Here is a 12,656-nt window from a genome sequence, read left to right as displayed (position 1 = left end):
TCGCATGAACATTCTTTTCTTTGAAGTGGCATGCAGACGGAGGTAGCAATCCTTTCCAACCCTCATAACAAATATCTTTTAACGCAGAGATGGTGGAGGGGAGGTACGTCATTCTGTTATAACTGCTGTTTGACACAAAGACAGGGAAGCAGAGTGGAAACTGTGGTGTCTCCCATGCTATTGTCATTGTGCAACAGTGGGGTGATATCTGCACACAGTTGACCTCTGCCCCAACGAATATGCTTATATGAATTTATACCCTCGAATAAAAGAAAAAAACCATCTCCTTTCAAGTTAAATTTCTTTGGGTAATGCAAACTATCACACCAGGTTTCTTCTCAAACCTTCATCTCATATAGTTTTGTTGTGTTTGGTTTTTCCAAGTTTTTTTAGTTAACTGTTTATATAAGATGCTCTCTTTTTTTTTTTTTTTTTTTTTTACACGCAATGAGCACTTTTGCTTCCCAAAAAATGTAGGCACACAACAGAAAGCTTAAGAGCACACACACTGACAAAAACTGAAAACAATTCAGCTTACCCACAAAAGGGGCTGTTTTTAATAAAAAATGACTGGTTCCATTGGAGGACAGAGCACCATTGGTGGTATGTCCAGAGAGTTTCCTTCAGGTCTTCTTTGGCAACATAAAGTGCCGTGTCAGAATTTTTCTTTTTTTTTTCTTTTTTTTTTGCGCACAGAGCTGTGCGCAAAAATATGCAGTTAATTATATAATTATATAATCTGCTGTTTGTCAAACCTGAAGTACTAAAAACCAATAACAAAAAATGTTAAGTCACCATTCCTTTTCAAATTCTGAAAAACTGCTGTCCAGTAAGGTGTATGGCAATCATTAAATTATAATTCTTTGTAATTTTGTAAAAGGATAAGTCTCAACAGTTTCAAAGATTCAGGTATCCATATTGCTATCTGCCACATTTTACCTGGGAAGCAAGTTCAACTTGCATGACTTCTTTGCTCTGTCATACCTCAGTTTGCTTCATTGTGGCATGTTGAACTAATGTATGGATGTTTTCTAATGTGCCAAATTTATAAGTGTGCCAAGTGTTTCCACTGCGGTGATAAACTAGGCGGTGTGTCTTAGCTGTCAACGTTTCCTTTTGTAATTTACACTTCCCTGCACGTAACTTGAGAAACTGTTTTACCACATTTTATCTTTTATTGGCAAAAATTAGTCTTGCACAATGTTACATTTTTCTCTTTGCTCATTGGGAAAGGGCGTAAATATTTTTCCCAGTCAAAGCGAAAAGTTCTGTCTGTGGTTGTGTTCTGTGCTTGGGGGCAGTTTTTGTCCCATGTGTGTTTCACTCATTCAGACGAGTTTCTCTTCAAAACTCCTTTTTAAAGAAAGTTAATATCTGCCTCTTTTGATCCCGCTTCACAATTGTAGTTTTTGTCATTTGCTTATTTACACAATAAAACACATTAGCATAATGTCTTCTTTGAATCATGGTTCAATAGAGGATGGTTTGGTCAAGGTCAGAATGCTTTGACTGATCTGTCAGTGGCGCAGGTGAAAAAATAAACCTTTTTCTTGTACATTATCATGGCCACATGTGCATCTAAACATGTTAGCATTTTAACATTTTATGTGACCCAATTGGTCTCAGCCTGCCCTGAGACAACCTGATGGACAGCCAGCTACTGACAAGATGGAGATACTCCCATAATTGTTTCATCAGTTAATTACTTAATCACTTTGAAGTGGGAACCTTTGTCCATAGAACAATTGCCATACTGCCAAGTATTTCACAGCATGCTTATTTGGTTTTTGTTTCTGTAATTTCATTGGAGGTAGGACTGCCAGAACTGTGACAGTTCATAAGCAAAGCCACAGGTGGTAGCAGCAGTTGACCCTTTTCTTTTCTCATTCCGAGTGTCGGGGACTGGCAGATATCTCAGGGTAACACGGGGCGTGGGCTAGCGAAAGCTCGGCGATGTCGGAGGAGCTGGGAGCAGTGTGAGCATGCGTGAGCGAGCTGCTTGCTGCTCCACTGCTCCTCAATGGGCTCAGTCTGCTTGGATTGGCCCCTGATTCGTGACTGATTCCAGAGATGCCTGTAGAACCAGCACAATTGGACCATTCATCTCTGCTGATCATCTGTCTCCCCGTCTCTTTCTCTCTCTCTCTCTCTCGCTCTTCTCCATTCACTCTGTCCCTCTTCCTCTTTCTGACTTTCTCCCTCTTCCTTCTCCCCAGCAGCAGGCTCAGATCTCAGGGGAAAGGGAAAGGGTTAACCCAGGGAGAGGCAGGATAGAGACCAATCAGAGATTGTACAGTGGGCTACTGAACTGTGAATAACAAAGTAACATTGAGTACTGAGCTTCTCAGTGGCTGTACAATTTACCTTCTCAGCTGTGGCTTCAGGTAGACTTAATGTAACTCTTCTCTGCAGTTCTTCTTATTGGCCCCTCTTTTTTTTGCTTTTTGCTGTATCCCTCTGAAGCAAAGAAAGAAAAAATGCTCAGACCAAATATGTGTTTTTGGACTGTATCCAATGCAAGGTGCTAGCCAAATGCATACTGATAAATAAAAGGATAATATTTACTAATTAATTATGACTCTTGTTAAGTTGTAACCTGTAATGGTGATGAAACAAAAAAATCCTGGCCCATAATAATCCTGGCTGGAGTAATAGAAATAAGTTCCTAAGGATTCAATTCTTATGATTTTCTTCATGCTAAGAACCCAGCAGGGATGCTTAGATTTCTATGGTTCTTTGTTAGCTTATTTTCAGGGGTGGTGGGTCTGTTATAGGAGATTGATGTCTCTTGATTTAGATCAGATTTTAATTTTTTGTCATCCAAACTACATTACCTAATTATATACTATTGAGTAGTTTGTCATATGCTATTTAGTTACTATTCCACATATTTTGGCCTTTCAAAACTGCCCAGGGTTACAGTTAGCTTGAGAAATTAAACCTGTCAGCTGAATGTGAGGAACTGCCAGTGTTCAGCAGTGGTTACAGTGGATCATTTTACAGAGCATTCTCTCTCTCTGCCTGCAGTTTGTATGACCAACTGTCCTACCCTCATTGTCACGGTGGGCCTTCCAGCCAGAGGGAAGACCTACATCTCCAAGAAACTGACCCGTTATTTGAACTGGATTGGCGTGCCCACCAAAGGTAAGGATAGATCAGGCCTGGCAGTCCCAACACACACACACACACACACAGACACACATACATTTGCTAGGGATGTAATCAATCTGTCAATTAATCGACTGTCAGTCACAGACACGAATGTCAACGGTAAAATCTAATTGTCAACAAAGTTTTTTTTCCCCAGACTATTCAAAAATAGGCCAGTGCTAATTTATGATGATATATAGTATTCTTGGGGCAGCAGTGCTTTCTTTTTCCTTTTTCAGCCTTTTCAGTTAAAGAGATGGCTGGCTTGAGCAGGAGCACTGCATATTTTACATGCAGCTGCTTGTGATTGCAGAGAAATGAGTGCTTTGACAGAAAAAGAATTGAGATTCAGGAGTTGCTGCTAAATGACTCCATACTATGTAATAATGTGAGTCTTACTGATTTTATCAGCAAATCCTATGAAAGGGAAAAAACTTTGTCACTGTTAATTAATATATTTTGTTCTCCATTAACAATGATTAATTGATAGTCGCTCTTCTCAACTAATTGACTATCGGAAGTGTGTGTCATTTACATCCCTAACATGCAAACACACATGCACATACACACGCAGCCACAGATACACACACAGTCTCTCTCACACACACACACACACACACACACACTCTCTCTCTCTCTCTCTCTCTCTCTCTCCTTTCCTAGGGCATGGATGGAGATGGAGAAACCATCAGGCTCTTGTTACTGTATTCATTTTTTCTACCCCTCAGTGTATTCAGAATGGTACTTAACAGCACAGTAAGTAAAAGGTCCCCTGTGTCTTTCTCATTCCAGAGTTCAACGTGGGCCAATACCGTCGTGAGTGCGTGAAGATCTACAAGTCCTTTGAGTTCTTCCGTCCAGACAATGAGGAGGGCCTGAAGATCAGGAGGTAAGGGACATGCCTGACCACATGTCCAATGTGTCAGACATGTGCCTGAAGGAACAAAGTTCACAGAAGGAGTCTTACTTAATACATCATAGTTTTCTCCTGTTTATAGGCTACGCTTTGCTAGAATTGGGATTTATTGTCATCGTTTCAAAACACAGGGGAGAAAAACAGAAAAGTAATTTTAAATATGCATTTGATCTTAGGACATATTAGAAGAAAAAGAAGGAACCACAAAATTATCCAAAAATGAATCTTTGGTTGGTCTTTGAAGCTGATTATTTTTCATAAGTTATTTTTATTTCAGCAAAGTAACAGTACAGTGCACCAGTCAGCAGTGATCGATGCAAAGCGGCATCTGTAGAAGTTAGCAAAGTGAACACACTCAGAATGACCTGATTGGCTGATCTGAGTGATGAGTAGAAGTGCTGCTGACCTTGCTGTTGTGTGTCGACCTCAGGCAGTGTGCATTGGCAGCACTGAACGATGTCCGACAGTACCTCAGTGACGAGGGGGGGCAGGTGGCGGTAAGTTACCATGATCTCGCTTTTTTTTTTTACTTGATCTACATGATGCATCTATAAGTAATGTACCTGAGAAGCAATTTTCCAGTCTGTGGAAGTTGTAATTATGTCAGTGTTGTTGCACAGAGCGGACTGGATGGTATGTGTAATGGACAGTATTCCTTAATCAGGTGTTTGATGCCACCAATACCACGAGGGAGAGAAGAGGGACCATCATGAGATTTGCTGTGCAGAATGGCTTTAAGGTAGTGCAGCATGGGCTGAGAAAAGACAGGGTCGGGTATTCTTCTGCTGAGGGTTAAGATGACTTTCACAGAGTTTAGATGCACATCTGTTTACATGCCGAAATGCAGATACCGGGGCTTAAGTGAAACGCAGCCATATCAGGGCAGTGCGCTGCTGGCCCCTGCTGAGGAGATGGATTTGCAGAAGATTTCTGTTGCAAAAGTAGCTTGCCCCCGGTCTTATCCATTTATTTCCCTTATATGCGAGTGTAACTGTTGCGAGTTTTATTTAAAAAAAAAACTGTCTACAAAAATAGTCTCAAGGGCGGCAAACAGACAGTATTGTACAAATATGAAACCAAAGCAATTTCACAACCTTTTCCTGCTATTACTTCAGAAGAGCTTGTCAGATGCCAAATGTGAAAGGTCACTAAAAGGTGTGTAGAACTCATGTCACAGTACTATGCTGCTCTGGTCTTCTACCTTCATCTCTATCACCTCTGTTCATTTCTAAGGTGTTCTTTGTGGAATCTGTCTGTGAAGACCCAGATGTCATTGCAGAAAACATTGTGGTGAGTGGATTCACCTGTCAACCGTTTCAGATGAAGTGATTTTGAAATCACCTAATTTTGATTCAACTATATAAACGTACGTTAATGAAATATGCAATTTTACTTTTACTGCACAGTGAATGACTGGAGCATGATTCGTAATGCTTTTTAAATGTTTGTCTAAATTTCATTAACTGCAGTCAGACAAATGAGGTAGTTGAGGGTAAAATGAAAACCAGTGGAAAAACACTGTTAAAGGGTATATTGTGGTTTGAAACAGGGAGACAGAGAAAGAGACAATTTTCCTCTCATCACATGTCCTCTCTGCTCTGTCCCTGAACCTGCAGCAAGTGAAGCTGGGCAGCCCTGACTACATAGACTGCAACACAGAGGAGGCAATAGAGGATTTCATGAAGAGGATCAAGTGCTATGAGAACTCGTACCAGCCCCTAGATGAGGTTCTGGACAGGTATGTTGCCTGCACCCCGGGTTACAGTTTGTCGGCCAGATCATTGCCACAGAAAATGTTCTGCAAGTTCATATTTCATCACGTCTGATGAAATGTGATATTAGCAGCCACTGCAGACATTTACTTCCCTTGTGTTTCATTTATGGGTCAGTTGCAGAATGATTGCACAATTCAGCATTGTTTTTTTTAGAGTTTTTGGGGAAAAGAGGAAGATCTTAATTCAGAGGAGGGATGTTAACTGATTGAGAGAATTGTTGGGTTTACTGTACTCTGGGCATGGACACTTCAGTGGGATAAAAACACAAGGATGTCCTGAGAGGGACATTGTCATGTGATGGCCTCTGCTTAAACCTTTTTGCTGTGCATCAGCTGAGGGACACTTTAATCAGCAAGGCAGACATTGCCTCCACATCTGCAAGAGAAAAGAGAAGCTGGTTGCATTTAATTTTACAGCGCAGGAAAAGTGTGGTAAAGCTGCAATGTTTTGCAGCAATTAGCAAAATGTATTCCAGATTTTGTGGGTTGTTAACCAGAAGAAAGGGCAAAGTAACATTGACAGTACATGGCCATTAAGTGGTATCTTAGCTGTAAACTGAAGTGGTTCTGTGAAGATTTAGCAGCAAAGTATAATTGAGATAATTGTCATGACCCGAATGAAGGAATCTCATTTGTTTCATTTTACCTCTGTGTACTATAAAACGCTGGTGGTTACCAACACAAGGCAAATGTTTACACATTCCTAGACAGCAGAGTGAATACAGGGGACCTTCGCCATGTACCGATTTGTGACTTGGGGTTTTGAATAGTCAGGTCAGGCAGTGGTAATTTTCCCCACTGTCACTCTCAGCTCCTGTGCCATCCCTGGCCTCTCCAACGTGATGACACTTTGTTACTGCTCTCTCGTGATACTGCAACATACTGGATGTGCACATATTTTCTACATGAAATACTATATAGTTTACATTATACATGTGCCTGTTTCAGTATGAGATGGATGTCAATCAGAATGTCAAGAGCATGGACCTCCTATGCTACACTATTGGCAGATTTTCCCTACCTCTAGTGGTGTAGGCCTCCTGATGATACCAATATGTATGTAGATGTAGGTACAGCTCATGGCCCAGAGAGGGAGAGCAAGTATAAAATTTCCAGTTCAGTGACTGTAAGCCAACATCAGTGCATGGACTATAGATAAGGTTCCAGTGTTAATGACAAATATCTGAAGAATGTTCCCATGGGTCACCTCTGCCCCTACAGGGAGCTCTCCTACATAAAGATCATGGACGTGGGCAGGCGGTACCTAGTGAACCGGGTCCTGGACCACATCCAGAGCCGTATCGTGTACTACCTCATGAACATCCACATCACTCCTCGCTCCATCTACTTGTGTCGGCACGGCGAGAGTGACCTCAACGTCAAAGGGCGCATCGGGGGCGACTCCGGGCTGTCGGTTCGGGGCAAGGAGGTAGGCTCAGAATCTGTATGTGAAAGCACTGTATTTAAATGTTATGCCTATGAAAAAAAAACCTGAAAAGAAAAAACTTGTACATGGGAGATGGCCCATCATCTGCCCATCAGACAGCCAGTCTATTCAGCTTTTCAATGTGCCATCATTGCGCATGGAATTCCCATAGAATTTGTTTCAACCCAAACTAAATCATTGCATATTCTTATAATGACAGATATGAGTTATGCATACTTGTGGAGACAAATCAGATTTTTTTTACCTGACTGCGATCAGAAAATGGGGAAAGACATTTCCTTGTGTGTGTGCTGACCATACAGTTGTGTGAAGTTTTGGTAACATTGTGACATTTGGTGTAGTGTGTGGTCTACCCCTGCATTTTCTCATAAGTTGACTACGCATATTAAACTGATGATTTACATAAACATTAGGGTGGAATACATTTATGGAGTTGTTGAATCTCTGAATGAAGAGGTTTATAGTGACCTGGATCAGTAGATTGTATAGATAGAAATTGACAGGACAGAAATGTGTGTGTTGTACATGTCTTTGTTTGTCCAGTCTGAGTGTGTTTGGTAGGAGAGTTCAAGAGTTTTTCCTCTGTGTCGTTCACCAGTTTGCCAGATGTCTGGGCCGGTTCATCCAGGACCAAAACATCAAAGACCTGAAGGTGTGGACCAGCCAGATGAAGCGGACCATCCAGACAGCTGAAGCCCTGGCTGTACCCTACGAGCAGTGGAAGGCCCTCAATGAGATTGATGCAGTGAGAAGCTTTTTCTTTGTGTGTGTGTGTGTGTATGTGTGTGTTTGTGAACATATGTATGTGAGCCTCTTTTCTCTCTCCAAGGTCTGTTGTCCATAACTCCACAGGCTCTTGATTGCTGGTGCACTTTCAGTTTTATAGCACTTTAATCCTCGGCTTGATTTATGTGTTCCCCTTCACTGTGGCACTTGCAGGTGACAGTAATTTTACTGCAGCATTGGTTTGAATAGACGCTTTAATTGTAATTCATGATTCTTGAGCCTTCTTAAGAAGAAGAAAGAAAAAGAAATAGTAAGCAACAACGGATGTAAGTTCATGTGAAATTGAGAAACACTGTGCCTTAGTACTCAATAAGTTTAGCCATCTCCGGCTTCTGTAGGTTTCGGCTACATTCGCCCCAGATAACTCGACAGGGGTCAATTCCATTTCAGTTCAGTCAATTCAATTCATGAATTGAATGAGCTTAATAGAAAATGATGGGCATTGTTCAGTTCAGTAGTTCAGTTTCAGTTCATTCCCTGAATTGACTGAGTGGCAACGAAATTGACCCCAGTTTAGGTATTTGCAAATGATTGGATGTAAATATGTGAGCATGCAAGGCGACTGTACGTAAGAACACGTGTGAACCAACAAGCCTGCTCTCCATCCCCAGGGTGTTTGTGAAGAGATGATGTACGAGGAGATCCAGGAGCACTTCCCTCTGGAGTTCGCCCTCCGGGATCAGGACAAGTACCGCTACCGGTACCCGAAAGGGGAGGTGAGAAGGCACAGCAAAATGACCCTGAAATGACAGTGTAATCACCCACTTGCAACCAGGAGTTGTCATGTTGTACTGCATGTGGTGATTTCTCTTGGTGTGTTCACACACACTTCATCTGGCTTTAACCACAGCTCTGAAGCATGCCACTCTTTCACATTACCACCAGTCCAAACAAGCCACCTCTCTTCCTCTGGAGTGTGTGCCAAGCACAAGATATGTAAGACTTAATTTTTCTCAGCAAGAGACTCAAAAAAGCATACATATTTTGAGAAAGCAAACCCAGCTTTGCTTTGACATTTTCTTTTTTGAATAGGCTGAAACACTGTTTGGCTGTTGTAGCATGGCAAAATGGGCCACTAATGTTTATAAATGCGGTGATGGTATAAACTAGCCGGACGTTGGAAGAATGGCGATGTCTTCTACGTGAGCGGAAACTTAGCCTAGTAATGTGCAAAGATTCTTATTTGAGCCTTTGTGAAATAGTTTGTGGAACACAAAAAAACATATATGAGATGTTCTGTGGAGAGAGAGGCAATTGCTGGATGGTGTCTGTTGTGTAGTGCTCACTACCTTTAGCTGAGTCAGGTTGTCTTGCAAATGCAAGCCAAAGAAAGCAAGGTTTATGTATTTTTACTGCTTGCTTCAAGGTCAAGCCTGGTTGTCAAGTGCAGGAGTAACTGAAGTGTGAAAAGCTGCAAAAACTGAACACTGAGTCATTTTCAGTTTCATGTGTGCAAGGCTTCTGAATCCCTGTCACACACTATTGCTCTTAGAGTAATATTCATATTAAACTAACCTCTACAATTACCTTTTAAGCTCTATGCTAACATGCTAACATACTCTGATTGGTACACTGTTCTTTTTGTCTTCTATTGCCCCTAGATGTTATAGTGTCTAGCATCTAATAGGCCAGATTCTTGTCTCTGTTCAGAAGCCTACTGTTGCATGTGGTGTCTTATTATCCAGACAGCTAATAACTGCAGCAGGTTTGTGTAAATGCAGCCAGTCTGGAATAACATTGTGCCGTGGAGCAGAAACACACAAGTTTGCTGGGATCACTGTGCCCTGATGCCAGCAAGCCTGTTTCCGGAACACCCTTAATGCAGAGCAACAAGACTCTCCCCCTACATTGCCTTCAGCCTTTAATTAGCCGTCTCACCCTCCAGTTACACCCCATTACCCTCACCACCGCCCCATTATGTCCACTCGGAGCGCGCGTGGTCCGCCATTAGCAGGACCGCGTTTCAGCCATCTCCCGGGTATCGGCTCCCCGGGGGGGCAGACCTTGTGGTGATTGAGAGGAGCTGCACTGCACTGGTTTGTGCTCCCTGCACCTGCCGAGAGCTGGAGTCACAGCACGAGTCTCAGGGTGTTACGTAAAAGATTCCATCTTCTGCGCCTGCAAGGTCACAAAGTTGCAGGCTCCAACATGATCTGCTGCCTCTCGAATGAGAGCTTTGAATAGAAGTTGTATGTATTTTTTAATCCCTCAAGGCTGTGGCTTCAGATGTGCATCTGAGTAGAAGAGAGGTTCTGACTGTGTGTGTGTGTGTGTGTGTGTGTGTGTGTGTGTGTGTGTGAGAGAGAGTGTGTGTGTGAGAGAGAGAGAGAAAGCCTGACATTTTGCCATCCTAGTGTAATAGACCAGGAACGTAACTGGCAAAATATGGGTCTTTATCCTACAGTAGATTGATTTCAAGTGTAAAAATCTTAGCTGCTGTAGTGATTGCTTCTTGAGAAGATGCTGATTACTTCCACAGATGTTGTGATTGCCCGTTGTCACACTCCTACACTCCTCACTTGAAGGCACAATGCAGTTAACCCTTGTGTTACATGATGATAAGAAATGGCGTAGCCTTGTTAGCTAACAGCAATGCAGCTTTTTTTGTTCTGTTTAAGGCAGGTTCTGTGCAGACCCACTGATCTTTCGCTCTGAATAGATGCCCCTGAACAAGCAGATGCTGTGCATATTCACAGCTCTTTAGTGGATGGGCTGACAATAGAAATGGTGGTGACCATAAGATAAAGATCAGTGAATGTGTGCAGCACCTGCTCTGAATAGATGCCCCTGAACCAGGCAGACCATGTATTTTCTTGTTCTCTCTTGTAGGCTAGCTAGGTGTTTATAAAAAGATGGCTTTGCTATAGCAATGTCACCATTTGAAATTATTCGATGTGCTGGATAATTCAGGACTGTCGTCTTTTCACAAGTTAGAATAAAATGAGTATGTTTAAGAAGTTTTAAAAGAAAGCAAGGAACAAACTGTATACCTATACATATGGCCATTGTTGCAATGTTTTTTGATGGACACAAAAGAAAATACACTCTTCACTTTTCAGCCATCTGACTTACGATGACCCACATTTACACATTAACAGAAAGCTACCGTAGCTTTATTATATAGAAATCGTGGTTTTGAAAGGAGAGAGGATGGAGTGAGAACAATAGTGGGGAAAAAATGGCAAGTAAAGTCTGAAACGGCAACACTTTTCCATTGGGGTCCTTGGTTCAGTTTGTTGTGTTGTGTTTCTTATGTCAGTTTCTTGTTTCTATTCAATGAACCTGTTAGGGGAGATGAAAAACATTAATTTGTTGTATACTTAGGGTATGTAGCCTATCTGACTCACCCTTTCAGACGCCAGTCAGGCCACCACCTTTTGCTTCATGCTGTTTTCCATGTCCTGCAACTCCTGAACAATGAAGTGTCAGAAGGTGTCAAGTTTACCTATACTCTAATTTATAGTACATTTAAATATATAAATGTTTACACAGTATTAATATCTTAAAAATATATGATTAAATCTTTTGTGGAAATATATGATTTCTAGCCCTTGTTTGTGAATGCACCCTCTTTCACACATTGTATATATGGGAAAAAAAGATGGTCCTGCTTACAGTTGGGATTCCACAAACGCATTGTGTCGGAAAGAGCAGGCAACGCCTCTGTCATGCCGCTGATTTTTCCCCTTTAACTCCTTGGTTGGAGTCTGTGCATTAGAGGCTCTTTTGAGTTTTTGTGTGTGCTTGCTCCTGGTTTTCTGTGCCTTTTTGTGAGGTCCTGTTGCAGTCATGTGTCTGTGTATCTGCTGGAGAGTGTCTGATCCCGGTTCTGTTGCTGTAGTCCTTTGTGGATCTGCTGCAGAGGTGTGTGTGTGGTGTGTATGGTGTGTGTGTGTGTGTGTGTGTGTGTGTGTGTGTGTGTGTGTGTGTGCGTGTGTGTGTGTGTGTGTGTGTGTGTGTATATATGTGTGTGTGTGTGTGTGTCCCTATGTTTGATCCCAGTTCTTGTTCTGTAGTCCTATGAGGACCTGGTGCAAAGGCTGGAGCCAGTCATCATGGAACTGGAGCGTCAAGAGAATGTGCTGGTCATCTGTCACCAAGCTGTCATGCGCTGCCTTCTGGCCTATTTCCTGGATAAGTCTGCAGGTAAACCCCATTCCCAAACATACAAACCTCCAATCATAATCCAATTCCATCTCTTGGATCAGACTATCCTTTTTACCAGTTAGGAGGAAAATGTATTGAAACCCAGCTAACATTAAATTTATAAGTGATTAAACAAGTGTCACAGAATTGACATGAAAATATTGCATTTTTTTTTCTCTTCAGAGGAACTTCCTTACCTGAAGTGCCCTTTGCACACAGTACTGAAACTCACTCCTGTAGCATATGGTACGTATGACTATTACAGCTGTGAAGAAGAGTAATTTTACCATCAAAGGCCATAATTTTCACCCCTGCCTGTTGGAATATGGTTTTTAGTGCAAAGTAATGACAGTTATAGCCTTGTACGGTGTCCATGTAAGAGAGTGTAATTATGGTTTAAATATTTTTGTAGAACATTAGGGCCTGAGGAGTTTGTG

The 12,656-nt window shown here is 41.9% G+C and overlaps 1 protein-coding gene across 4 annotated transcripts in view; it reads left to right on the top strand.

The window, feature by feature from the left end:
- Positions 1–12,656, top strand: part of LOC118780438 (6-phosphofructo-2-kinase/fructose-2,6-bisphosphatase 4-like) — a 37,901-nt gene that overhangs the window by 20,007 nt on the left and 5,238 nt on the right. For 3 of the 4 annotated variants that reach the window (XM_036532905.1, XM_036532906.1, XM_036532904.1), the window contains exons 2-12: positions 3,028–3,144; positions 3,943–4,039; positions 4,497–4,563; positions 4,731–4,805; positions 5,300–5,356; positions 5,683–5,804; positions 7,062–7,269; positions 7,886–8,032; positions 8,685–8,789; positions 12,090–12,219; positions 12,403–12,465. In XM_036532905.1, coding sequence (XP_036388798.1) covers positions 3,028–3,144; positions 3,943–4,039; positions 4,497–4,563; positions 4,731–4,805; positions 5,300–5,356; positions 5,683–5,804; positions 7,062–7,269; positions 7,886–8,032; positions 8,685–8,789; positions 12,090–12,219; positions 12,403–12,465 — 1,188 coding nt within the window. Of the gene's footprint in view, positions 1–3,027; positions 3,145–3,942; positions 4,040–4,496; positions 4,564–4,730; positions 4,806–5,299; positions 5,357–5,682; positions 5,805–7,061; positions 7,270–7,885; positions 8,033–8,684; positions 9,577–12,089; positions 12,220–12,402; positions 12,466–12,656 lie in introns of those variants that run through there. The other variant, XM_036532907.1, reaches the window with a different exon arrangement.

The sequence above is a fragment of the Megalops cyprinoides genome, chromosome 7 (assembly GCF_013368585.1).
Source record: "Megalops cyprinoides isolate fMegCyp1 chromosome 7, fMegCyp1.pri, whole genome shotgun sequence".
Classification (NCBI taxonomy): Eukaryota; Metazoa; Chordata; class Actinopteri; order Elopiformes; family Megalopidae; genus Megalops; species Megalops cyprinoides.
The sequence above is the reverse complement of the archived record's forward strand: the minus strand, read 5'-3'. Positions and strand labels throughout refer to the sequence as shown.